The sequence below is a fragment of the Melanerpes formicivorus genome, unplaced genomic scaffold (genome assembly GCF_026170545.1).
Source record: "Melanerpes formicivorus ecotype bairdi unplaced genomic scaffold, bMelFor1.0.p_v2 SCAF_39, whole genome shotgun sequence".
NCBI lineage: Eukaryota > Metazoa > Chordata > Aves > Piciformes > Picidae > Melanerpes > Melanerpes formicivorus.
Window position 1 is genome coordinate 5,033,634 of NW_027142391.1, and position 27,023 is coordinate 5,060,656.

Here is a 27,023-nt window from a genome sequence, read left to right on the forward strand (position 1 = left end):
ATCGCTGTTAGGTTCTATTCCTATTGCTAGCCTAGTGCTGTTCTATTCCTACTGCTAGCTAGTACTGCTAGTGCTGTTCTAGTCTATGATTACTGGGACCACAATGCTCTAGAAGACCCAAACTGCCCCACGACTTGTCAGCTCTTAGAAGAGAATAACCCCCCACTCCTCCTCGATTAAGAAGACAACTTTGACCACTTCAAACTTCTGTGGTTTTTTTTTGGTTTTTTTTTTTCCAGTTTTTATTGAGTGAAAATGTCAAACCTTGCATCAGTCATGCAAAAAAAAAAAAAAAAATCAAATAAATAAAACACATATATTAAATTTCTAATAGCACTAAATTCAAGTGGAAAAATATTCAGTTCTTAATAACGCAGGTGCTGAAGAGACCAGATTCAAGTAAATCAGAGCACACCATCCTGGTTAGGGTGTTGGGTTCTTTTTTTTTTTCTTCTTTTTTTTTTCACTTTCTGCATTTTTTTTCTTTTTTTTTGTCTCAAAACCTATATATATATCTATATATCTATATATATGTATATACATATAGATATATACACACACACATATATATGTGCATACATATTATTTTAATATTTATATATATACACATACATATTTATAAAACATTAAAAAGAGCATTGGTGGTTCAAGCATTTCGGTTTTGCCCCCCCTCCCTCCCCCTCTCCCCTTCCCTTCCCCTCCCTTCCCCTCCCTTCCCTCCCCCACGGAAAGAAAAAGAGAACCAAAAAAAAAAGGAAAAAAAAATAATAAACCAAAAAGCAACAACAAAACAAACCAAAAAATTACACATTTAAAATTCAAAATGAGCTAGCAATGGCTTATAGTCCTAGTGTGCAATATGGAGATTACAAAAGGCTAGAATCCTCCCTCTTTGTCTTTTTTTAAATTTTCTTTTAAAGTTGGGGGTTTTTGTGTCTTTTTTTTTTTCTTTTTTTTTTTTTTGCTACATTGGACTTTTTTTTTAAACTTTTTTTTTTTTTTCTCCTTTTCTTTACAAAATTCCTTCCACGCAGACTTTAATCCAGTTGAGTTTGTGGCTAGCATGAACAATCTAGTCAATAGGTTTTTATGTCATTTCCTTGGGTTTTGTGTTGTGGGGGGTGTTTTGTTGGTGTGTTGTTTTTTTGCTCTTCAGCAGTGAATGGTAGCAGAATCAGGAGGGTCCATCTCCAGCTTGGTTTGGTTTGGTTTTTATCTTGTTTCGGACAGAACAGTTCCATCAGTTCCATTTCCTCTCTCCCTCTCCTCCCACAGCTGAATCTCCCTCTCCTTCTCTGGTCATTCTTTGAAGCATGTATTTCAACAGCATTGTGTGAACAGTCCTAGTGATATGAGAGCTGGAAGTGCAAACCACCTCTTTGTGCTGTTGAGGCCTCGTTCAGAGAAGCACTAAAGCCTAGGCTGAAATGCCTGCCCAGGTAGACAGCTTCTCCTTATGGGTTCTGCTGAATTAAAGCCTTAACATGGCAGAACCAAGAGATGGGTTTGTGACTTGCTGTTGTTGCAGATACAGAGACTGACAGGAGCAGGGCCTGGAGAAGGCTGAGTATGAGGTGCTGTAGGGTGGAGCCAGCCTGCAGAGTGGCCCTGTCTGTAGGGGCAGGGTGGCCACTGACTTGTGAGGGGCTCTGACCTTCATTGGGGGGGGGGGTCAGGCCCTGCTCAGATGTTGCAGTTAGCAGTAGCCTCTTGGGAAAGAGCTCTCCTTCCCTGTGCCATCTCCTGGAGAAGAGGTGATAGAAGTCTGGGAGAAAGGCTGAGATGTTAGGGAGAAATAGGGTGCCTAGGGGGAGAAAATGGTGTGCATAGATAAACACTGGCCCTTCTGGCACACTCAGCCATGAAGGATGTGTGACACAGGGCCCTGTGCCAGCACCGATCCTGCTGCAGCTGTGGTGGCTGCACCTGCTGGGGATGGTGGCTTACACCAGCACCAATCCCAGCAGGCAGGCCTTGGCTACTGGTGGATCTTTTTACCCCTTTTCTCCTCGCAGTTCTGCTTTCTCCCACTGTTGTGCAGTGATTCAGTCAGTGGAGTTGGGGAGATATGGAAGGGGAGAGGTAAAATCCCTATATCATGGTGCAGGTTCCCAGCTCCTAACAGCAGGGAATAGGCCTGCCTATGTTAAAGGGAAACCAGTGGCCTGGCCCCTGGAACCAGACCCCACTTGCCCTCAGCATCAACAACCTCACAGGTAGGTGCTTGCTAGAAGCAGTAGGCTCGGTCCTGCTCCCACACAAGTCACCAATACATATCATGTTGATTTCAGTGGTACAAAATAAACACATCTGTTCTGCAAGATGTGGCTTGTGTTACATCCAAGGATTCCTCTTGGAGCCCATCACCATCCTATCTAAGTAGCTGAATAAGGGAAAAAAAAAATGTACAAGTACAGAACCTGCAGCAAATGCTCTTAACAGTAAAAATCATTTTGCCCCATCCCACTTCTAGAAATCCCAGGGCCTCATCCCATCACTCTGCCCCAGGAACATGAGCTTCATTACAGTCAAGAATTGGGTTCTGCTAGAAAACACAGGGTTGAGGGCAGGGGATATACCAAACAAAACAAAAACAAACAAACAAACTCCTATAAAAATAAAAGCCACACAAATAGCTGATAGAGGAAAAGAACTCCAAAGAATTAAATTAACTACAAACTACTAACAGTATTTCATTGCTTTTCATTTGTTTCATCTCTACAAAATTCAAGTTAGAATTCGGAATCGTGCAGCTCCGGTCAGTGCTGGGAGTGTGAAGTCAGCCTCAAACTGTAGCAAATAAGGCGCCCCCTCCCCCCGCTTCCCCTGCCACCGCCTACAAACAAACAAACAAACACTACACTGAAAGAAATTAAAAAAAAAGGGGGGGGGAACCAAAATTGCACACAATTAACCATCTCTAAGGGCTATCCAGAAGGCAGGTGATCCCCTTGGCCCCCTGGCATTGGCGGCTTCTCTTTTGTTCTATATATAAGGAACAACCTTTACAGGAGAATACTGTACAACTTGCCTTTTTGCTTTTTTGCCTTTCCTTTTGAAACATCATCTGAACGTTCTGTCCCCACATTTACACAGCTGAGCTGCTTGTTTATAAATCAGACCTGATCTGCACCAGTTCCTTAGGGAAATAATTAAAAAAAAAAAGGAAAAAAAAAAAAGCAACCTAAACTTCTCCAGGCCTTTATCTGCTCAGGGAGAAAACAAACACCAGGGATCCCTTGGAGCTGAAGCGCTCATGGAGGGGGGGAGGGGGTGCCTGCATGGTGTCAGAGAAAAATAATTAGGTGTTTTTTCGTTAAAAGAAAAAAAAGAAGAAAGGGACAAAGTTGAGACACAAGGAACCTTTTGCTAGGTTGGTACACTTACAGACTGGCACTGGAACAACTACTATCAGAATGAATTCTTATGGCTAGTCCTTCTGGAGCCCAGAGTCCTTCTTGAGTCAGGCCAGGGTTTGGGTGGCTCACCTGCTGAGTCTGGGACAGTGTCCTGTAGTGTGTGTTCCCAGACAGCTGCAGGGAGAGCAGGGAAGAGCTTGTAAGCAGGGAAAGCCCAAGCTTCTGGAGGTGGCAGGTCTCAACACAGTGTAGCTGCATTTGCTTGTGCAGTGCCCAAGCTGTTAGCCCTACTTTGTCAAAGTTTATCAGCATGGACCCAGAAGTGCTTTTATTCTTGGCTGGACTACATCCTGGTCTCAGCTGGCATCTCCCCACCTTTAAGTTCTCTGTGCTGCACAGGTTGCAGCAGTCTTGTGTTTTGTAGCTGCAAAAGCCGTGACTGGGCCAGCAGCTACGCAGGTGCTGCACAACAGTGTTGTCATCCCCTCCCCCTCCAGTCGGAGCAGGACGCATTGGGGTCCTGAGTGTTTGCCTGCCTTTGCCTCCTTCTTCAGTGGTGCCTTCACCCTTCCCCAGAAGTCACCAGAGATCTTTATCAGTCTGTGCAGAAGAGCAGACTTGCCCCTGACCAGTGAGAGGCTGGGTACAAGGGCTTGGGGTCTGAGGACATACCTGTCATGCAGGACTGCTTGGGTCAGAGCACAAGGAGTGTTTTCAAGGCTGCTTTAGTGGCTGGGATGCTCTTCTGTGAGCAGGTGCTCCCTCTGCTGCACTGTGGGACAGAGGGTCAGCTCACAACCTCCTGAGATGGGGATACTGAAGCACCACAAAAATGCCTCACCCTCAATAGAGGGGAAGCACTGGGGGGGTTGGGATGAGATGGAACCGGATGAGAGATTAACCCCAGTCCTCCAGTGTGACAGACCCCTAACTGCCCACGGTGTTCTTCCCAAGGTACTGCAGCTACATCCCTACAGGCAGAAGAGCAGGGATGGGGAGAGGTGTCCTACAGAGGAAGTGTAGACTGAGAAAGTTTAACAATATAAATAGCATTCAAAATTATTATCATCAATAGTAAAAAGGATCTGGAAGAACAGAGGAGTGTCCCATTCCCACCCCTGCTCATTCATTAATGCGTCCTCATTTATGTGACAATAAATACCCGCGCCCACCCGTGCTGTCTGATGCCATCATTTAATGCTGGAGAAAGAAGGGGGGAGGGGTGGAGAGAGAGAGAGCACACCCCTCACCCCTCCTTCCCACGGCAAAAGCTGAGCTGGTTGTCTTTGTGACACCAATTCCTTGAACTTTTATATCTGTGTGTGTGTGTACAGTATATATAGAGAGACACACACAGAGATATATATTTCTAAACCTCATTCCCTGTTGCTCCCACCCCCCCCTCCAAGAAGTGGAGATTATTATTAATATTGTACAACTGAAAACATGGAAAAATAAAACCCAGAAAGAAAAATGGGGGGGATAGAGCCCCACCCATAACAGAGGGTCCCCAGATGGGCACAGGCCCCACGCACCATGCAGGGAGAAGCAGCTGGTACCCTCAAGGTTCATGTCCATCTAAAAGGGTATTTTTTTGCTGCATCCTGCCCCTGTGTTCTGTGATCTGCAGAATGAAGAGATGCAGCACCAGTCCTGCTGCCAGCTTGTCTCTTATGGGGCCTGTGGAGGAGCGTGGGTTTCCTTCCTTCCTCTCTCTCGTGTGTGGCACGGAGTTTGTGTTTCACTTGCCATCCCAATCTTTGTTCTTGCCTCATATGGGGTCCGCTTAGAAATTCTGTGTGAGAGTAAAACCAAACCACTGCCACTGTTGTCTCTATGATTAAGGAGAAGCTGCTGGAGCAACTGCAGAGGCTGGGGCAGCAGCTGGAGCTGGAGCAGGAGCTGGGGCTGGAGTAAGGGTTGGCTCACTCTGTGACCCGGAAGCATCACCATGGTCTGTGGAAGAAGCAGCCTCCTCTGGTTCTCCATCTTCTTTAGTGGCCAGGCCCTCAGGGTCAGGCAGCGATTCTTCAGAATCTGTGTTCAAGTCTTCCTCTTCATCATCTTCCTCGTCGTCATCATCATCATCCTCCTCTTCATCATCCTCCTCCTCTTCATTCATCTCCTCCTCATCATCCTCTTCATCTTCTTGGGAAGAATCATCCTCATCCTCCACATCACCAGAACCAGATGCCACCGCTGCCCTCTCCTGAGGTGCAGTCCCGGCTCTGCTTGGTGAAGGACCTTCAGTGACTTCTGACTGCTTCTTGCTGAGGTCCAGGGAATCATTGAGGCCCACACCAGCTGCATTCTGCAGGAAGAAGAGGGAGCTGTTGTTGTCAGTGCTGAGGTTGAGGGAACTGTCCAGGTTGATGGAAGAATTCTGGATGTCATACTCGAGAGTGGAGTGGGTGAGGCCCTCAGGGCCAGGAGAGATGGCAGGAAGCTCCCCTCGCTCCTGCTTCTCATGTTTGCGCTTGTGTGAATCCATCTGTGACATGCCCACCACTGTGTGTTTGCAGCCAGGGTAGGTGCAGTGGAAGTGGGAGCACTTGAGTTTGTACTTGCAGTCAGGCACCTCGCAGTCCACGCTGGAGCTGAACTGGCAGAAGCCAGCAGCGCTGATGACGTCCTGTTTGCCGTGGTGCTTGCGGTGGGCTGTCACCTTGGTGCTGTCAGTGCAGCGGAAGCCACAGCGCAGACAGTGGAAGTGTGTGCTGTTGCCAGAGAACTGACAGTCAGGGAAGTTGCAGCTCAGCGAAGACTTGAAGCGCTTGAAATCATCCAGTACCAGGTTGTCGACGCGATCGTGGTGCTGGGCGTGCTTGTACATGTGGGTACGGCCGCAGAACTTGTAGCCGCAGTTCTCCCGCGTGCAGTGGTAGTGGGTGACCTTCAGAGAGAACTGGCAGCTGGAGTCCTTGCAGTCCTCGTAGAGGTCATAGCGCCGAAAGCCCTCCAGCATCATCCCTTCGTCCAGCATCTTGCGTGAGGACGCGGTCTTGCGGCGCTTACCAAATGGGGACATGTCCTCGATGATCCAGAAACGCTTTTTGGCCCCCGAGGCGGTTGGCATAGTGATGGTGTTCCCTGAGGAGACAAAGCAAAGAGTGGTGTTGCTGACAGCCTGGCTCCCTTCACCTCCCAACCATCCTGGCAAGTTCTGTATTTGCCAAGACACAAGGCTGCAGCTGTTCCCACCCAGCAGCTCTCAGCCTGACCTCTGGGCTCGGGGGCTGGTTGATGTCTGCTGCACACTGCTGCTGGGCATCGCTTCCCCCATTTTCAGGTGACTGCTCTGGGGTACCTGACACTGTCCAAATGCCTACTCTTGTTTCTCTGATTAACTAAATTAATCTCAAGTCCTATTCTCTTCAAATCAGACTTCAATTCAGAGAAGCTGGTTTGTTCCACTCTAATCACTGAATGGTGTGGCTGGAGTTGACTGGGGTTGAAGTGGTAGAAGAGTTCAAGTGTGTGGAGATATAGGCAGGTGTGGGCTGTTCCCCCTACCCAGGCTCTTGTACTGCACTACAGTTGCCAGAACCAGGCAGGAAGTGAAGGAAGATCCCATGTGTGATTAAAACTGCAAGGGGGGAATTTATAGAAATAGGATGGACTTTGGCCAGGAGACTACAACATCCCTCACTGTAATGAGCCTACATATTACGATGAGTGCACTTAGAAAGACAGATGGACAGATGTTCAATGGGGCTAATTCTCATCATCACTAGCCAGTGGACTCTCAGAGAAAATACCAGTTCTGCAGCTTTCCCTTGGGTCTCAAAAATCACATGGTGCCCCTAGTAAATAAAAGAGCCCTCATCTATCTTCCACTTCCATTCACAGGGCCAGCATAACTGGCTAGTGCTCACGTCCCCTAGGATCAAGCTGACATCAAGGACTCGACCTCATTATATCTATTAACTTTTTTTTTCTTCTCTGCTTGCTGTTTCCAGGATCAAACCACAATCTCCAGTATCAACATGCAGCACAGAGAAGGTTGGAGGCAAGAATGTATCACCAGGTGCAGAACTGTGAGTGTAATTGGAAATTATAGCTTGCAACTAAAACATACTCTCTTCCCTCCCCGCTTCATGCTGAAACTGCCATACTCTGAAAAAGAAGCATGATTTGTGACATGCAGTGCCTGGGGCCTGGGAAGCCAGAGCAGCTTGCATCCTTGTCTAGGAGGCTGAAGAAACAGTCATCTGTTTGACTTGTAGAATTGTACTTTTCCTGGCTGACAGGCAGGTGTCAGAGGTGATGGATACTCCTTTTGCCATAGCTGGCCCTACCAGTGACAACCCTTGAAGAGAAGGTGGCAATCTTTGAAGGAAGCCTCCAAAAGTTCAACTGACACTGTACTGAAAGGAACAGGTCAGTGGAAATGATGGCAGCAACTCAATTTCTGCATTATTCCCATGTCCAGGCTCTACAGACTGCAAGATGAGCAACAAACAAAAGGTTTTCCACACCCAGTTATGTGGCACTTTTGCTCAGACTGCAAACACAGAGGCCAGCTGGGGAAATCTTAGTGACATACAGCTGGTAGAAACTGCACATTGAAGCTGATTTAACCAGCTACCAGTGAAAGAATATCTTTCTGTCACTGTAAATTCTAAATTAGCAAGCTCTTAGCTATAGAATCTGTGACCAATTAACTCTCTGCTCCCCCCTAAACATCTGGTATGGTAAAATCTAGTTCTGTGCTTTCAGGCACTTGTCTAAGTGCATCGGTGCCTGGGCAGAGCACTGCTGTCCACAACAACTCCTTTTACACAAATTACAGCCAAACCAGCAAGTCTCTTATGAGTAGCATGAATGCTCATCTTGTCTGCCTTCAGACTGGAACATGGGGTGAGCCATCCCAGGGGAAAGTCTCTGGATGGGAAATGTGGGAACTAAGTAGAATCAAAACGTTACCTATTTTAAACTTGCTGTATTTGCCCAGCTTTTACCACAGTTCAAATTCATGTGGTTAAGAGCTTAGTTAAACCAATTCTGTTTTCTCCAAGAGGCAAAGTTTCAGAGCCAGGGCATGACCAAGAGAGATGATAACCTGGTGCACTCTCCTGGACCCACTAGACAATGTTCAGTCTACTGAACTGAAGCACCCAGCTGCAGATGACAAGCATCAAGAGCTTACAACCCAAGCAAATCTCAGAGGTAAATGCATGCCATAACCTTGTCTTTTCAGCTACTACCAATGTCAACATTCATCAAACTATACCATTGTAAAAAGAAAAGAAAATTTAAAATCCATGATTAGAGGAAAGCACAGCATAAGGTTAAGATGTTTCAGGTTACATGCAAATCAGTTAAAAGAAGAAAAAAATCATTTGTCAATTCTGTTCTTTGGAACATGCTCCTCTGGACAGGGCAAGGATCCTTCTGCCAAGTCCTGTGAGAAAAACCTCCTGTGAACTTCCAAGTGGAGCTGGTCCTCCAGCTATACACCCACCCCATCACCTTGGCATTACTAAAACTGTCAGGAAGAATGACTGGGACATTTGTAGGCTGCCAGAATCCTCCTAAGTGTGAACTTTAAGTGCAAATATGCCCTTAATTAACTAGAAAAGAGCTGGGAGTTGGGGAAAGAAGCCAAAACTGAGACACACCCTAAAAAACATTCCCAGCTGGAGTGAGAATCCCCAGCCTGAGACACCTCTGATCTTAAGTCACACATGGGAAACATGGCAGCTTAAAACCTTGGTGGAGTCTCTGCAGCTGTTAAGAGCAGATAGGAACAACAGTGAGTGTGAGGAACAGCCTGAGCTGTCTGATGATGTCATCACAGTGACACTACTGTCCTGCACTCTGTTACTGGTGCTGGGGAAAGCAGCCCTCAGTTTTATGGCTTCATTTATATGAATAGGAAGCTGTGAAGCTTACAAAGATTGATAAAGCTAGGAGAACTGGGCACACTGTCAGACATCTGCCTGCTGAGCTGCGTGCAGCACACTGTAGTAGGCACTGGGTTGGAAGGCCTGGAAGATCTAAACAAGAATTCCAATTCCCATTAATGCTACTTGAGCAAACTCTTCCTTTGTGGCCACCCTACTGTTACCAAGAGGCTGAAGGTGCACTTTAATTGTGGATTTTGTTAGATTTTTCTGGTAGTTTGGAAGTGGTGGCAATTGCTCTCGAGTATCAAGATGTGTCTCTCTGATCTGCTGTGGTCGTGGTGACCCTTTCTCAGCTGTGGTTACTGTCAGCAGACAAAGGAATAGGCAAGAACAGGCTCTTGGATAAGTTAAGACACAGAGTGATGTTACTGACCCAAAGGTGCAGACAAAAAAATGTGGGCAGGGTGAGTGGGGAAGGAGATGGGCACAGGACACTAAGAAAGAAAGGAAAGAAGTGTTACCTGCTGCATCCTGAACTAAGGGAACGTCACTTTTTACTGGAGTTGGAGTGGCAATGATGGGCGAAAACCCAGTGGTGCTGGCGGCAGGCATGACAATGCCTCTGCTGGATCCAAGAGTGGCACTGAGCAGAGAGTATGAGAGACAAGATGGAGACAAGAGATAGGGGAGGGTGGGAAGGGGAGACCTAAGCAGGGCTTGTGAGAAAGATGGAGGCAGAGATGGTGGTTGAGGTTGTGGTGCATTGTGGGTGGCATCATCGGCAGCAGCAGTAGAAGGAACCAGGCAGCCTGGAGAATGTGGAGAGAAAAAAAGTAGAAAAAAAGAAAAAAGAAAAACAAACAAACAAACATCAAAAACAAAACAAAAAAAGAACTGAAATGAGACCCCAAGAGCAGAAGCAATACGATGAAAATGGAAAATACATTTACAAATGTATGAAACAGAACTGTAACAGAGAAGAAACAGAAGGTGAGGAGCTGACAGCACCAGAAGAGGAGGGTTGTCTCTGCAAAAGGTAAGGTGGCTTTTGTGGCATGGGGGAAGAGCCACGGGCTCTCACACTGGAATTCCTGCTTGTTTGGGTCTTCTTCATTGATATGGTGTCAGCTAATAGCTGTGAGGATGCAGCTGCTTGCTACCTGACAGCAGTGGGGGGGGCATTTCCTGGAAAGCATGGCTTGAAGCAGAGAGCAAACTGATACAGGAGAGTGCCAGGAACCACTGTCCCCCCAGAACTCTTAAAGCCACAGGGAAACCACTGTCATGACCCAGCAGTGTTCATACAACATATGGTAGATGTGCTATATGATAACCTTCATCTAACCAGTGTGGGAGAGAGAAGTAGGAAAACATGTACAAATCTAAAGCCAACTCAGTAAGGCAGCCCTGGAATGTAACACTCAGCCCTGGGAAGGAGAGCTATGAGATCCCTGGATCACCACAGAATTCATACAAGACAGGTGAGTACTGCAAAGATAACCCCATCATACAGGGCAGTGGGAGATGGCTGTACCTTGTCCTGGCAAACAATGGCAGCAACTTACTTGCAAAAAGAGGGGCTGATGGAGGTCTCCTGCACAAACAAGAGTTTTTGGAACAAGAGTTTTTACATGAGGAAGGGAGCTCAGTGAGCTGCTTTTCTGTGTTGCTTTCTGAAGATGTGGTAGGTACATTTATACCCTGGGTAGCTATTTGGTATTGTGCAACCTTCCTGTGCCTCAACCGTCCTGGGGAGTGCCTGACTTCAGCTGCTGCACAAGGAAATACAAAAGGTATTGGGGGAAATGCCAAGTACAGAAGAGGCTCACAACATTTTTCTTTTAAAGAATCAGTTACTAAAATAGCTCTGACTCAAAGACACAGCATAAAAACCTCTCTTCAGGGGAGGCAAACAGTATGCTGCTAGTTCATGGATGCTTGAGGTGCACTTTTTGCTGATCTCACAAATGGTGGTAGCTAGGTTAGTAAGAGGCACTACTGTGAAGTTGTAACAGTTTGTATTTTAAGGTGCAGCTGTCCTTTGGCCTCTCTTCATGAGTTTCTCTCTCAACAGACCAGGCAACTGATGAGCCATTTCAGCCCACCCCTTATCTCTTACCTGCTGATGTACTTTCGTTGCCCACTGGAGTGCTGGAGCAGCTGCGGTCCATATTGGAAGATTCAGAGGAGATACCCCCAGGGCTACAGCCAGTGTAATCCATGTACTCATCTGTTTCCGTGTCCATCATGCTTGGGGGTCCCTGAAAGGAAGCTGGGGTTCCTGATGAGGCTGGGCTGGGTGCCATGCTGCCAACCTGGGGGAGGTTTTCATTTCTTGGAGTGTGGCCAATAACCTGCAGCAAGAAAATAGGACAGGGACTTTCACACCAAAAGCAAGATGCCAAGACCAAAACCATCTGTCTGCACACTCCTGTCTCTCTGTCACAGTTCATGAGGGATAGCTGGAACATGCTTGTGATTGGGACCCATGGCACCATGGCGAGGAGCCTGCATCTTCCTGCACTGGGAGCTGAGAGCATTAAACTTGGCATATGTATCCTGGTATGTGAATTGTGATGCACTCAGAGGCTGGGAGTGTTAATCTTGGCACCGGTATCCTGGTGTGTGGATTCTGATGCATTCAGAACCAGGAGGTGTTAATCTTGGCATTATTACCTTGCTGTGTAGGTCCTCCTGCATTCAGAGGCTGGCAATACAGCTACTTATATGGCTGTCTTAGGGGCTGCATGCTGGGACACTGCAACTGAAACAGTGACACAGGGGATGCTGCTCTGGCCTGCACAGTGCTAGTGGTAGGTACCCAGAAGCAACCTACACCCAAACACAGCACTAAGTGCCAGCTGGGCACTAAGGCATGGGAAAAGCTGGAGGCAGTGGAGCAATCTCATTGGCTTTACCTAAGTTTGCATCTTGTACCTAAGCTTTTTATGTTAGACTAGCACAAGTTCCTTGACATCTGTGAACTCATTAAGCCAAATTAACTCATTGACAGTACATGGTAACTAACAGAGATCTCTCATTTCCATGTGGTAGGATGAAAGGGAATTCCCATCTTGCTTCTACAGATGGACTCTCTTGTTTTGTTTAAAAAGGCTAGCCTGTGGGTCAGTCAGTGGAAGCTAAAGCAACTAAGGAGTAAGAAACAGCAGGATGTTGCAGGACTGCTGCCATTTCGAGAGCAGCTCAGTGGTGCAGCTGAAACTCTTCAGTTTACTCATGAGACAAACCTCATCTGCCAGTTGCTCTCAGCTGTGTGTGAGAAAAGAAGCAACTGCATTGCTCTGCTGCTTCCTGAGAGAGGACAAGGAGAGCCCCAGACTAACTCCCAATCAATAAGGGAAATTTCGAGACTGGTGTTTCTCCCCTCCTCTGTGAAAGCAGCAAATAATTCTTTATGTGCAACAGGAAGCGTTTGCTTTAACCAGCACGTTCAATTCTTCCACATCCTAAGCACTTTAATTTTAATAAGCCAATTGGTGTATAGTGAGAGCAGAGAGGGACTGCAGGCTGTAAATATGAGTGCTTTTGGGCTATCATTCTCAATTCTCTTCTCCATAATTAACAAAGAAAAGCTGTATGCGCCAAGTAATGCTTTGAGATCTGTGCTTGAGAACCTTTCCTCGTATTGTAGGAGTCCAACCAGGTAAATCTACCTTGAGTGAGCTCACATATCCCTGCTGCAGTCCTGTATCCTTAAGAGTTTGGGTACAAGTGTCTTGGCACTGCTGCAGCAAGCAACCAAAGGGACCAATGCTACATGCAGATCTAGAGCTGAAATAATCAGTGAGTCACCTGAGTAGGAACACGATCGAAGTTCTTCCCCAGCATCCTTCTCATGTGCTTTCTGGCGTGGGATGTCATTTGGTGCTTGAGCAGGAAGGAGAACTGGCAGCCCTCACGAATGCAATGGAAGTGGCTGTTCACCTGGTTGTATTTGCAACCTACAGACACAAAATCATTGCATGAAGTACATGAAAGGTACCAAGAGGGAAAGGGACTGGAGGGAAGATGATCTGCAGACAGAACAAGGCTGCTGTTACATGGATTTCTGGTGGATTGAAGACTGTCAAGAGTGCTTCTGCCCTAAATGAAAACCCCCTTTTGCCTGCTGAGCAACTGCAAGAGAGGATGACAGTGTACATAGAGCTATGAAGCGTGCTAGAGCTGCAGACTAGTCCCATCCTTCTTTGTTTTGTTATAAAGAAAGGAACATTGCCATTACATCTAGTAGTACCTAATGCTCTCCAGTCTTAGCTAGCACCATTTCCTTTACAAAGAGAAAACAACTAAGACATTTAACTGTATTACAGAAGTTACAATCTGCATGCTCATAATAAGGTTAGAAATGAAAACTTCTTTTCTCTTTTTACCTTTGTGCTCTCAAAAGCACTCTTAAAAGCTCTAACTCTGGACAGCGTACACTCTCTGGTCAGATAGAAATGAGCCAGGAAGTGTTTAGTGCCACTCCACAGTTGCTGTGTAATAGGGGCAGCTACTAAACAGGCAGCAATTTATATGGGTTCTGGCATACAGCACTTGACACATTTTGTTCCTCATGGATAGTGCCCTGCATGCTGGAAGCTTGTGTACCTCATTAACAGATGATCCTCAGCAGCTGCCTTCTATACCTGACCAAAATTGTCTTCTTACAGTTGCAGCTCAGCTACATCACTACTCAGGTTCTGTATGTTCCCTACCCTGCCTTGGCCATAACTTTATATACACAGACTTACAAACAGGCTTGGTTTTACTCATCTACCTACAGCCATCCACCTTTACTTACATATCTGATCTCTCTCCTCCCTACCTCTATGTGTGTCTGTATTTATACACACAAACAGACAGATGAAACCCCTGTGATGTGTGTTCAGCAGCACTCAGAGCCCTTAAAGCAGGCCCATGCTTTCTGCACCTGCCACACACATGTATATGCTATAGACGTAGGTACATCCTGCTGCATGCATAGACCCCAGCACTCCCTCAAACACTGCTGACACAGGCACAGCCTGCAGCAGCCTCGCTGCCAAAGAGCTCCTGAATCACCCAGCCCATCTTTAGCTCACAGATAGCGTTTTATGTGCCTGCCAAGTCTATGTTTGTTTAGGTATTGCACTCCCCTACAGCCCCACCTCATCTGCCCTCCCCATCACGTTGTGCTGTTCTTTGGGATGGAGAACAAACAGTGCTGGCGGGACTGAAACAGTATCAGCAAAGGGCAGGTGAAGGCTCGCCTGTTGCTAGGGCATCTGTGTAGGCTGGGTGTCATATATCATTGTCCTGCTTTTGTCTAGCCCTTGCTATCACCCGAAACACCTAAAGTTGAGTAAATAACTGCAACTGCTGAATCTACTGCCATGGCTAAATGAGACCCAGGTAAGTACTGGCTGTGGTGTGTTGACACTTATTGCCCTGGTTACCACAAACAAGCTACACTGGGATACAAATTCTTGATGTGTTCAAAGCTAAAAATAAAAAAAGTTTGGTTCTGGTTATTGTGGCTGTTTCCCTGCAATATGAGAGGATAGCATCCTGAAGTGCTATTCTGAACCCTGGTTTGTTTCAGCCTTTGTTCCAACCAGGAGTGACAGGGAGTCTGGGTCTGTGGCACTGGTAAGCCAAACCAGGACTACAAGGGGTAAGTGAACCCCAGGCAGTTCAGGATAGACCTCTGCTGGAGCTCTCTTTAGGTATTCCACCCAGTTCAGACCCCTGGATTTCAGCTCTAGCTACTTCCCTGGGAATGCACTGCACTTTGTGTTGTGCATTTATTTTACCAGCTTTACACTGGAGGCACTGAGATTTAATAACTGCTGCAGTACTGCTAATGGCTTTGGCAAGTGAGCAGGACACAGCCCGAGGCTCTGCCACCTCCCAGGTGTCTTCCTTGGAGTGCTCTGGTGGGAGGCTGGCACAAAGACACAGCCCTGCAGTCCCTGCTGCTCACCAGGGGCTGTGCAGAATAACTGTGGAGCACTTCACTGAATGCTCTTCTTACCTCTGTCTCTGGTTATTTGCCCTGTTATGCTGCACTGGCTGTCTACCTACCTGCCCATCCATCCATCTAATCAATCCTTCATATTACAGTTTCTATTAATTTCACTTGGGTCTGTTTGGGAAAACAGCTCTGATCAGGAAGTGCTTTCTGCTTTGTTCTGTTTCTTATTCAGTGATTTAATGACCAAATACATCTTAAGCATAACTCAGCCATTCTTAGCCTGGACACAGGACAGGCCACATGAGAAAGGTGATGGGGGAAAGAGGTAAAAAACTCACCCAGTCTGCCACACTCTTCTCTCTTGGTAAAGTACTTGAAGCCATTGGCTGCCCTTCTCTCTGCCTTCTCGTGCTTCTTCACGTGCCAGGGTAGCTTGGTGGTGATGTTAGTCACGAAGTAGCAGCCAGGACGAAGACAGTGGTAATGGCCTCGCATCCTGAATTCACAGTGCTAGAGAGCAGCAGACAGGCAGGGTGCTTTAAGCATATCTAAAACAGCTGCCTGATACTAACCCTGTCCCTCTGAGACATGAGCAAGAGGCCTGAGCTGCTACTCCAGATCTCACCCCTTCTATCTGCCACAAACTGTTGTGTATCTTGTAGCACTACGTTCTATACTGCACTGTTCAGTGGTGAAATATCCCAAACCTAACCCATGGCTTTCCCAGGTATCCAGCATAGGGTTTTTTCACTTTATTTCATCTTGCCTCTCAGATCATTCTAGTTGCCTTGTCCACTTCACCTAAGCCAAAGAAACATCAAAGTTCTGTGATTTTCATTTGATGGCAGCTAGACCACCAGGTATTTAAGACCCTTCCCTGTTTCTGTAGTTAGACCAGGAATGAAACCCTCAGGCTCACTTCCTGTTGAGTAGTCTGCTTGCTCTGGCTCATTCTTCTCCCCCACACACTCCAGCCTGAGCACTGCTTTTGACTTGCCCTTACCTGGTTTGGACAGAGACACTGCAGTGAATAGTAAGCAAACTGGTCTCGCACATTCACCAGGTTATTGTTTGGGTTGATGTGGTCCAGGCAGTGGGATTCTGCTTTGCCAGAGGTTTTGCACACATACTTGCAGTTCCCAAAGAGACAGTGGAAGTGGAATTTGTTGGCGTACTTGCAGTCTGTTGCCAGGCAGGGATCACTGGAATACATCCAAAACCCAATCATCACTTTCACTCATTTCACACATTTGTTTCTTTGCCAAAATTTAATTCAAGGGGAGCCCTGCTGAAGCCTCTGTTCCAAACATGGCCTACATCATAGCATCTTCCTCTTCAGTAAAGTTGATGCTGGCACCACTGCTGTAATTCCACCAAGCTAGTGCACTTCCTTGATTCAGAGTATTAAAACAGGAGTGCATGGTGGGCTCTGTAGTCTTGGAGGGCCACACTTCCAACTTAAAGCTCTCTCAAGGTCTGAATAGATGCTGTTTCTCCCTTTCTGTCTGTACTTACCTCAATGGATTCAAATAGTTTCTCCCATCTCAACTTTGTGTAACTGAAAGGAAACTCCCGGGCATGCACATGACAGAGTGCCAGGGCTTCCCCTGTTTAGTCACAATCAGCAGTGCCCTACTGAACCAGCTAAATGGTTTTGGTACCTTACTCCCCCCACCCATTCCATGGATTTCTGGCTGTACAGTCAGATGGGAGGAATTGAACATTGACCTCTGGGATCCCAAGCACTGTACCAAATGATACCTCCTTAGATATGTAAAGCAGAATTAATACCTATCTTTGAGAGCAGACAAATGACTGGCAACATACAACCCTGAAACAGATACTCCACCAGCCTGAGTAACTAAGCTGCAAAGTCTGACCTGGAGAGGATGTAAGGAAGGAAGCAGCATCTCCAACTTACTTCTCCTGGAACTGGAGAAATCCGGGTTTGACCTGAGGCTTGGCATTCTCCAAGGAAGTTGTTGCCAGGGGTGAAGTTGCCAGGTTAGGCACTGATGCTGGGATCTGAGACATCTGGGGTATAGTTGAAGCCAGCTGCTTCCAAGCTAGCAGTGTGGGGGCAGAGGGCACAGTAGCTGGACTTGGAGTGGGCACATCAAGGCCAGGAGCACTTGCCATGGGGACAGAAGTAGCAGATGGTGACGAAGGGGCCAGTGAAGCCTTATTCTCAGTAGCAGTTGAGAAGGGAGACTCAGAGTTACTTTTCACAGTTCCACCCTCAGTTCGGAAGTGAAAACTGAAAAAAGAGTAATTCAGACATGAATTCTTGACCACCACATACCTGCATTAAGCAACAACAAGAAGCTGGCAGGAGTTTGCAAACAAATTAGCTGAGGTTAAATCCTAAAAGGGGCTCTGCAAACTCTGTAGAAAGATCTAGGGGCCTCGTAGGCTGCCTGTGAAGAGAAGGGAGTTGATTAAAAGGAGTGAAGACAAAGGTGCAAAACCATGTTGAAACCAGAGAAGCAAAAATTGCTGCAGTCAGTAAGATCAGTATTTTTATGAAGACAGCTTCCCTTGGCTGTCATGAGAAGCCACTAGTTTGTTGTAGTGAACCATCCAGTGGCAGAGACCAACTCTGCTAACAGAGCCTTAAAATTTGCACTCTTTAAACCCCTTCAGAATCAGTTGTGGACAGCTGCTGAGGGCTTCATTCATTCTTTCCTTGAGCAAATCTTCTGTTGCCTTTAAAAGGAACTTGGTGTGGGTTTGAACTGCAGATTATGCTTTGTAGAAATTGTCCAGAGGCAAGATTTCCAGTATCCCACCCACCCTTTGCTAGTATCTTAAATTCATTCTTTGCCCAAGAGTCCACTGGAGTTCTGAACATAGGCAGGATTATTTGATCTGCAGTTCTGACCACCAAACCCTGGGCTTTCTGCAGCTTTCCAAAACCATGTGAATGACAAAGGGTTTACAATATTGGAACATGGCAAAGAAGTTGCTGCTGGGCCGGACAGTTCGCTTCATTTCAAGATCCTTATCCACGTGATGTGAGCCTGTTAAACAAAACCTTATAAACAAATGGCTAGGGAAAACTTGTTAGCAGAGATTTGTCATGACAAGACAAAGAACAATAAAATGCTTTCTGCACTGCAGTGATGAAGAGCTGCCTGCTCCACAAAGAGCCTGTATCCAGGGACAGTGCTTGGGTTTACAGGATCCTCACCCTCATATTTTCTTATTTCTTTGTCTAGTGTGCTTGTGTGCTGTGAAAAATATAGGTCTCCTTGAACACACTCTCAAGTAGGCTATGGAAAACCACAAATGTCCAGCTCTCAGCCTTGCCAACACTCCTTCACAAGTTGAGTGCATTTTTTCTGAACCAAAGTGAAAGAAGACAGTGTTCTCCAAAGACTCAGCTGAGCACATTTACCCAGGAAGCATGTGGATGCCCAAACTGCTGCCCTTGGGACTGCCCATATTCCTGCTCTTCAACAATTACTCAGTAAGTTCTCTGTCTGTCTGCAGTGTGCCTGTTGTAGAGTTTCCCAAGGTTTCCTAAGGCTCAGGCTCTCCCACTTACTTGGCATGCTTGATGGCTCCATCCAGGGTGCTGAAGAGGGCTCCGCATTCCTCCACCACACAGTGGAAATGCACCTTGTGGAGGAAGTCACACTGTGCATCACAGAAATCCTTGGTGCCAAACCTGCCCAAAACAGTAAGAAGGCATCTTACAGAAGGCCCCAGGAGAGAGGTGGTGTTGAACAGACATAATTTTCTTTGGTTTTCAACCCAACTCCCATTCTGTTTTCTAACATCACTGTCCCTGCTGCACACAGCTTTGTTGCTTGATTACTGCCTGTTACGTAGAGCTCTCCAAGATTAAGAGACCAAGAAAAGCTTTGTGGGAGATCAAGAAACTCCCAGTCACTTCTAGTGGGAGCAAAATTCAGAATCCCCCTGAAACAAAAGCTGAAAATCCTTAGTGTTCTTGTACAAAACCCAAGGATCTGAGGAGTGCTGAAGGTCAGTAAAAGGCAATCCAGGGCAATTCAGACACTGCTGAAACACTGCAGGTATTTTTTCTTTTCATTTTACTGGGAGCAGCAAAAGGGAAGAAAGCCAGAGGTTCAAGTGAATCTGGAGAGAGAATTCACCCACCCCTGGCTTGAAACAAGAGGGTATCACATCAGTGGGAGAGATGAAGCATTGCCTAGATGTAATCACAGCTTGGTGTGCTTGAATAGTGGAAAGCATGGTCCCTGCAGCACAGAAGAAATGATGCTGCAATGCAAAACCCTGAGCAAAAGCCATCCTCTTAAGAAACACCTCTTGTCATCTTGGAGGAAATGGTCAGGAGGGCAAAACCAACTACACATAGTTCCAGTGCTCATCCACTGCTGAGATTCTCTGCACTTTAATTAGAGCAGCATAAACACATGCGATTCCAGGAAACTCCAGAATCACAGGGAATCTAGAAATCAAGTGAAAAAAACACTGGCAGGAAGGATCTGAAGCTGAACAGGGGAATCTTGCATAATTAAGATACAACAAACTACAATTGCTCTGATGAGCAGGAAAGCAAGAAACAAACAGCAGCCTGTGTGGTCCCAGGAGGGACCTCATAACAATCAGGGTAAAGGAAAAAGAAGAAAACCCTTGTACAGGAGAAGGAAGGTCAATGGCTGTGGAATACATCCAGTCAGTTAAGGGGAGAAGATGAGGGAAAGTAAAGGTGTGGTGAGAGATAAGGAACCAAGTTACTGCAGCTAGAGGGGTGGTTTGATCGGGTACAAGAGGTGCCACAGAAATGGTAGGCAATGAGTCAAAAATGTCTGCCTTATAAAATCTGCTTTGGACAGGAAAACTAAAGAGAAAGCAGACAATTAGGGACAAAATGAAGACCTGCTTCTAGAAGAGTGGATAAAGGGACTGGTTGGAAAATGTAAATATGCACAAATCAGTCAGTCTGGACAATGCATGTCCTGAAGTGCAGTGGGAATTAACTCACCAACTGATGGTGTGACTGTCTGCTATTTTTTAAGCCATAGAGAAGAGGCAGGTACTAGGGAATGGGTTGGGAAAAGAAAATTAAAATCTAGGTACTGATTCAAAAAGAAGAGAGAGAAGTGATCTTTGGCAATTATCATACCTCCAGACTTAACTTCTCCTTCCAGTAAAGTAATGGAACAAATATTAAGAGGGAGGAGAAAATCATTAAACATCTAGAGGATAAAAGAACCACAAGCAATAAACAGCATCAGGATTACAAAGAATAAATCTTGCCAGACAAATTTAATTGCCTTTTTTGATAGAATTACAAAATTACTGGATGAAGGGATGCAATATATTTGGATTTTAGTAAAGCATTTTGATACAGTCTCATATATGCTTAGAATTAATCCCAGTTGGCCTGGGTGTGAATGCTACCTCATGGACTGAAAACTGGCTGAAGGACTGTAAACAAAGGCTAATGATAACCAGCAACACATTGAGCTGGGAGGAGGTATCTTGTGAGTGCTGCAAGGACGACTTTGGCTAGGTCTGAGCTTATTTAACATCTTCATTAGTAATCTAGGAGAAGGAGTAAACAGCGTGTTAATGAAATTCACAGAAGATACTGAACTGGGAGGAGTTGGCAACACCAGTGGAAGAGGAGAAAAATAACACAGAGGCCATGCAAGACAAGGAGAAGATTCTGAATATGAGGGTTGTATTTGCAGTGATACAGCTAATGGAGGGTGTGGAGGGGTATTTTTTACACAGGGCACCACTAAAAGCAATCCTCTGTAACACTGGATGGCAATGATCCACATACGCTCTGCAGTATGGATGCAAACAAGGCACCACAATTGTGAGCTGCATATATGGGGGCAGAAAGGTTGTTATTGCTGGTGTGCCCAATTCTGCACCCACCCCAGGAGCAGCAAGAGCAGCAGCAACATGATCAGCAGGCTGAAGGGACTAATTTGCAAAGTCAGATTAAAGGAAGTAAATAAGCTCAGTTAAATGGTATGCTAAAAGTCTGTGACTTTCTGAAGGGGGTGAACTCCAATTACAAAGAGGAATTATCTGCTGTGGTTCAAGGGGACATAACCAGGAGAACTGCAGCAAAATTATGAAAGAGAAATGCAGGCAGCACACCAAAAAACCCACACAAAACCAACCAACGAAACAACAACGTGATAGTGGAATGTATTAGGTGGTAAAAAATGCTGCCAGAGACAAGAAAATAGCCATAATGCTTGGCATAATTACAACTAGGCTGGACAACATGCAAATGGGCAGGATCTCACACTGGCCAGGGGCAGATGGACCAAGAGACTTTCTAGTCCTCTCCATTAAAGTCTGTGATTTACAAAGTGTCCACAGGCATCTGTAGGCAGCCATCTGTGTCAGAGCACAAACCCCTGTGTGTCTGCCTGGGTGTATCTGTGTATGCTCAAAGCATGTGTCTGCCTGGGCATGTGTGTGCCTGTGTCTGTGTGTGGGTGAGTTTTGTATCTGTTCCATTTTCCTTTTGAGCCTTCTTGTCTGCAACAAAACCAGCAGAAACCATCCCAGTTCCCATACCCTTTATACTCCTTATTTTGTTCCAGTGGCCTACTCCTGTGAGCAGAGGACATGCCACAGCAAGCACTTCAGGCTTCTGTGATCCATGCATTAATCCCTAAATACAGTCCAACTGAAGTTCAGTGGTAAGAGCAATGGGGTCCCCTCTGGACTTGCAGACTGGGGTAACAAAGAGGAGCCCAAGATGAAATCTAGGCTAGCAGTACTGTGTGAAGAGCAGTGCTCATCGTTGGTTCTCAAAATCCCTTTGCAAATTGCTTTTGTGTGGACAGATAATTTCTTACAGGACATCAACAGCTGCTGTAGCTAGCCAGGACTGAGGACTAAATGCATTCCAGGTGGTGACCAGCATATCATAGAATTAGGCCTTTATAAGTGTGAATGAGCCAGAGATGCAAAGCAAGCAATTTTCCCTGTCCTCTGCTCCCGGCTGCACGCTCTCCTTACCGGCGCAGGTACATCTTCCATGGCTCAGAAAGCTTCTCCTGGACAAGTGCCTTCACTGCCTTGCCCAAGTACTGTGTTGGCTCTCCAGCCCCAGCTTGGCTGCCATCTCCTTCTGTCTTAATGTTCAGCAGGTTGCCAAGGCTGGCATTGGTCTTGGACATCTGGAACAAGAGCACAGACACTGCATCAAGCCCAGCACACAGCTGTGGTCACTGCCAGGATAGATACCCTCAGGACTGTCCTATGGAATGCTGCGTCTTCAAAGGTTAAGAGAGAAGACAAGAAGACTGCACAGACTGCCTCAGTAAAATTTAGTAACAGCTCACTCTTCTGCATCCTCTACCCAGCTATCACAAAGTACTTGGGTGTCCACTTCATACTCATAGCCCTTCTGTAATGAAGCACTATGTCTGTTTTGTCCATGGGAAACAGATGAAGAGAGACTGACCCTACCTGAGGTTGGAAAAGGCGTGCAGGCTTACCCATTGATAGCCCTACATAGCTCCTACAACATGATGGTCTCTTACTGCAGACCTGGGGATGGCACAGTTGTGCTCCAGTTCATTTAGAATCATCCCAGCCACAAAGATGTCTCCTTCTTTAAAGGGACTGTCAGGTATGCTGGGGGTGGGAGCAGGAATATCTCATTCAACTGGGGGGAAATTCTGGCTCCACTTAAGTTCCTGGAAAGTTCTTACTAACTTCCATAGAGAAACGGTGTCTCTTTCTGCTAAATGGCCATGTCCTCCACAAAGCTGGACTTGCACTCACAAATGCATTGTGTGAAAAGCTTCAAACACATTCTACACAGAGGAGGTTTAGAGATCCAGGTGTGTGATGTGCAGGACAGCAAAAAGAAGTTACTCAGGAGTGCTTGGAGAGGAATTTTTCTCCCAGAGCAAATGCACAGTTAGACCCTTTCTTGCACTGTTGTGCTCTCAATTACCTCCAGTAACAACAGCAAATTTCTCCACACAAATAAACTGCAGGATTGGGCCCAATGCCTGCATTATAAACTCCTCCCACTTGAGGATCTCAAAGCCCTTTATAAATATCAGTTAATTAAGCTTGACAGCCCCCTAAATAAACTGCAGTACGCTACAGGAACCCTGACTATTTGGGGCTTTCTTAATGCCCCCTGAAGGTAAAACTCCTGCTGCTATGTGGAGACTGCAACTCTTTATAGCTGGAGTCAGAAATTCAGGGCTTTTTCCACTGGTGTTTGCTGGGCATTCCAATTCTCCAACGGGTTCTTTTCCCTAGGCAAATAATGAAGGGTTCCTCCATGAACAGAAATTGTGTGCAGCTAAAGAAAGAAGGAAGCATGATGTATTCCTGAGCATGCTGAGCTTGATTCTGCAGTCCTCAGTCTTGAACAGGCTCCTTCAAAGCAGCCTTTGCTGGTTTATGGCACCAGTTAAGCCCATTCCTTCTTGAAATGAACAAACCTGAGGAACTCTTATTTTGTACCTGTGCTACACTTCTTTTGCACAACATCAGGAATCTTACACAGGGCTGGACACAAGCAAATGTTTATTTCTAAGCATATGTTCAATCTCTCCTGAAGATTTTCAAGAGAAATATCTATGGAATTTTGCTGAGCTGGGGCTTTCAGCATGACTCAGGACCCCAGACAGCAGACTTACTAAATGGAATTTCTGAGTGTTTGGAATCACTAAAGGGACAACACACAGGAACAAGTAAGAAATTCCTTCTTCAATTTGAAAAGAAAACGTCAAAAAAAGTGAGATTAGGATAAATGCATAAATTAACCAACACAGAGAAAAAAGAGTGATGAAACAAGACAGGAAGGAGGCAAGAGACTGCTAGGCAAAGTGGCTTGGCCCTCTCTTGAGGGTTTTATGGCACTGGTGCATGTAACGCCCAGAGCCAGGGGGGTGGCAACAGTTGTGCCTGTACACCCTACCACACAGCAGGATACTGAAGCATGGCTCAAAGGCTGCCCTGATCTCTACTGCAGTTGTACATAACAGCAAACCTAATCTTGGTACAGTAAAATTTATCACGTGAAAGGGAAACTGATATTTGAGATGATGTATAATTTAAGGAAAGAAGTAAGGAAAACAGAACCCTGCATTATCTAAAATAAATATACTAGAACATGCTAAAGGAGGCTCTGTTGGACACCATTACTCACACCAGAGAGACAGAAATTGATGATTTGGCCTCAAAACTTCTGTTTTTTTTTCTTCTCTTTCATAAAACCAAATTATTCTCCCTCCCTTCTTCCAACAAGAGAAAATGTTAAGTAAATAAACAAAATGAGGAACTATAAAAAGAGAGCAAGAGAGAAGTTGCCAGGATCTGGAAATAAAAATGGAAGGAGGAAGAAAAAAAAAATGTGGAGTCCTCTGTCTAGAAAGGATGGGGGAAAAAAAAAAGGTGTCAGAGGCTGCAATATATTTCTTCAGCCAGTTCATTAAATTAATTCGTAAGCAGTGGCTCTGAAATTATACCCGATGAAAAATGGTCTCAAAATTTAAATGGTACAAACTCATCTTATTAGAGGCAAAACATTACAAAACAAACGCATCCCTGCCCCCCCCGCCAGCGCAGCTTTAATTTCTCCTGGTGGGGGGAATGAAAGGCATTTGATGGATGGCTCTTACCTTATTCATAAGCGAGGATAAAAGAGATGAATTTGCTGAGACTGTGTGGCCATTTGATTCATTACTGGAACACACAAACCAACAGGGTTTAGTTAAGATGTGCACAGGGACTGTGAGCACCGAGATTAATCCTTCTCCCTTCAAGCTGCCTCACTTCTCACCTGCTGTATCCGGAGGAGGAGAATGATGCCCACCCTCCCCTGGGCAGGCCAAACTCATTTACTTGTGATAGCCAAGATGGAGAGAAAGAGGAGCCCAAGTCTGCAGATTTTAGTTCTCTCAGCTATTGAACAGCTCTGACCTCTTCCTCCAGTGCCCACACGGCCACACTTTTTTCATTAGCTGACTCACAACCCACCCCATGCTCTACTCCTTCATCCCCTTACAACTTTCAGAAGGAAGCCATGAGCCCAGGGGATGCTGACAGAAGACTCCCTGCCAGGGGCAGAGGCCACTGGGGCAGAAGAGAATACAACGCAGCAATCCTCTTGGCCACAGCTAAGCCTGGTGAAAGGAACCTTGGCATTTCACATGCATCATTAACAGCTGTAGCTGAGTACAAGAGCTGGGGTCCCAAACTGAGGCTTGTTTGAATAAAGTATGGGAAGGAATGCATACAAAGGTCAAAGTGAGGCAGACTCACTCATCCCCAGTATCAGTTCCTCTGCAGTTTTTCCACACAGGACAATCCCCAAGCACTCCTGATCTCAACAGAGATACTGGAGAGGTGGGACATGCTTTGAGATAGGTGCAAAGATTCATCACCATAACTGTAGATGGCAACATGCCACACCCAGACCAGAGTGAGCCTGACATTCAGTTCTTTTGTGTGTCCAGTACCTCTGGAAGGTGCCTGTCTTAGACATGATTCTTTGACATCAGTGCAAATGCTCCTGCTCTAAGTGTCTCAAGTGTGGCACTGGAGCAGCCTTCAATCAGCTCTTGATGCCAAGAGCAGAGTTAAATGAAAGAACAAGCTTTGCCAGTGGCTTGTTTTTCAGCAGGGGAGCAGAAGAGATGAGGCTTTTGCCAAGGAGTCAGTAGGTGCTTGTGAGCCCAAAAAGTATCTGGAGAACACACACTTGAGGGGGAGTAGAGAGAGCCTCCCTGCCTGCAGTTTGGGGGCATCCAACTCAGCCTCTATCAAACTGCCTTTCATCAACATTCTGTGTCCTCTGATATTACAGGAACACAAACTTCTCAGAGCCTGATGCTGGAAAGAGCCAAGTGTGTCTGCCTGTGCACTTCTCTCACCCATGATCCTTGACACTCAGGTCCAAGCTGTGCTCCTGCAAGGAGTCCTGACTGGTAGTAGATGATGTTCCTATGGCTTCCACAGGCTCCTGCTTCACCTGAACTGGATTGAACCGTCCAGGAGCTGCTGGTTGTCCATTCCCTGCGTGAGAAAGACACCAAAATGAAACGCAAAAATGAAATGAAAGACGGAGGTCTTAACGAAGGTTACAATGGCAAGTAGCTGAATGGAATCACCAGTAGCAGGGCAGAAATGGAAAAAGCAGAGAAAAAGGGTGGGGGGAGGGCAGTGCTGGGATTGCTGGTCAGCGTTTATTGCCAAGCTGACATGATGGGTTCTGACGTCCACTCCAGCGTGGAAATTCTTCAAGTGATAATTATTGCAAAATTATGTCAAAGTTGTCCAGGCTGTGGGCCCTTTAAAGGAGAAGGGCGGAAGGAGCGTGGGGGAGACCTGATTCTCCGCACAAACTGTCATAACTAATTTGTGGGGCTGCCTCTTAAGCGTTTATTAAAGACTCTGTTAATGCTGAAGCAATGTGGCAGCTTTCGACTGCTAGTCAAGCCCCCTTGCTCGTCCCCCATCCCAGCGTTGCCGTAGCGACAGCCACGGCCCCGGCACTGCGCCTGCCCAGCAGGAGCATCTGCCCTGCTGGGGCTATCGAAGGTGACAGCCAATGGGATCAGTTCAAACTGTGACCTCTTGCCTTCACCTTGTCCCTGCAGAAAGGGGGAATTCTTCTGGTTTTGGGGGGGAGGTTTAGTGCTGAGCCCACAAAAGAAAAATTGAAATTAATGGAAAAGAACAACAAAAACCAAACCAAACCAAACCAAAAAGGAAAAAGGGGGGAAAGAGGAGAAGAAATTAAAGAGGAAAAAAAACAAGAGGAAGAGCAAAGAAAAAGCGAAGGGAAAAAAGTTGCTGACAGGAACATGTCTGCAGAGCTTTTCTCCACAATCCCCAAGTGACTAAAATATTAATTTGCCCTGC

General features: G+C 46.1%; 1 protein-coding gene across 7 annotated transcripts in view; it reads right to left on the reverse strand.

Moving 5' to 3' along the window:
- Positions 1 to 211: 211 nt before the first annotated feature.
- CASZ1 (castor zinc finger 1) overlaps positions 212 to 27,023 on the reverse strand; it is a 202,145-nt gene continuing 175,333 nt past the window's right edge. For 6 of the 7 annotated variants that reach the window (XM_068158406.1, XM_068158403.1, XM_068158405.1 and 3 more), the window contains 11 exons: positions 26,033 to 26,174; positions 24,779 to 24,842; positions 22,149 to 22,309; positions 18,712 to 18,834; positions 17,086 to 17,421; positions 16,168 to 16,366; positions 15,503 to 15,674; positions 13,022 to 13,170; positions 11,328 to 11,562; positions 9,730 to 10,017; positions 212 to 6,449 (listed from right to left, as the gene is read on the reverse strand). In XM_068158406.1, coding sequence (XP_068014507.1) covers positions 5,200 to 6,449; positions 9,730 to 10,017; positions 11,328 to 11,562; positions 13,022 to 13,170; positions 15,503 to 15,674; positions 16,168 to 16,366; positions 17,086 to 17,421; positions 18,712 to 18,834; positions 22,149 to 22,309; positions 24,779 to 24,842; positions 26,033 to 26,174 — 3,119 coding nt within the window. In that variant the 3' untranslated portion in view covers positions 212 to 5,199. The remainder of the gene's footprint in view (positions 6,450 to 9,729; positions 10,018 to 11,327; positions 11,563 to 13,021; positions 13,171 to 15,502; positions 15,675 to 16,167; positions 16,367 to 17,085; positions 17,422 to 18,711; positions 18,835 to 22,148; positions 22,310 to 24,778; positions 24,843 to 26,032; positions 26,175 to 27,023) is intronic. The other variant, XM_068158408.1, reaches the window with a different exon arrangement.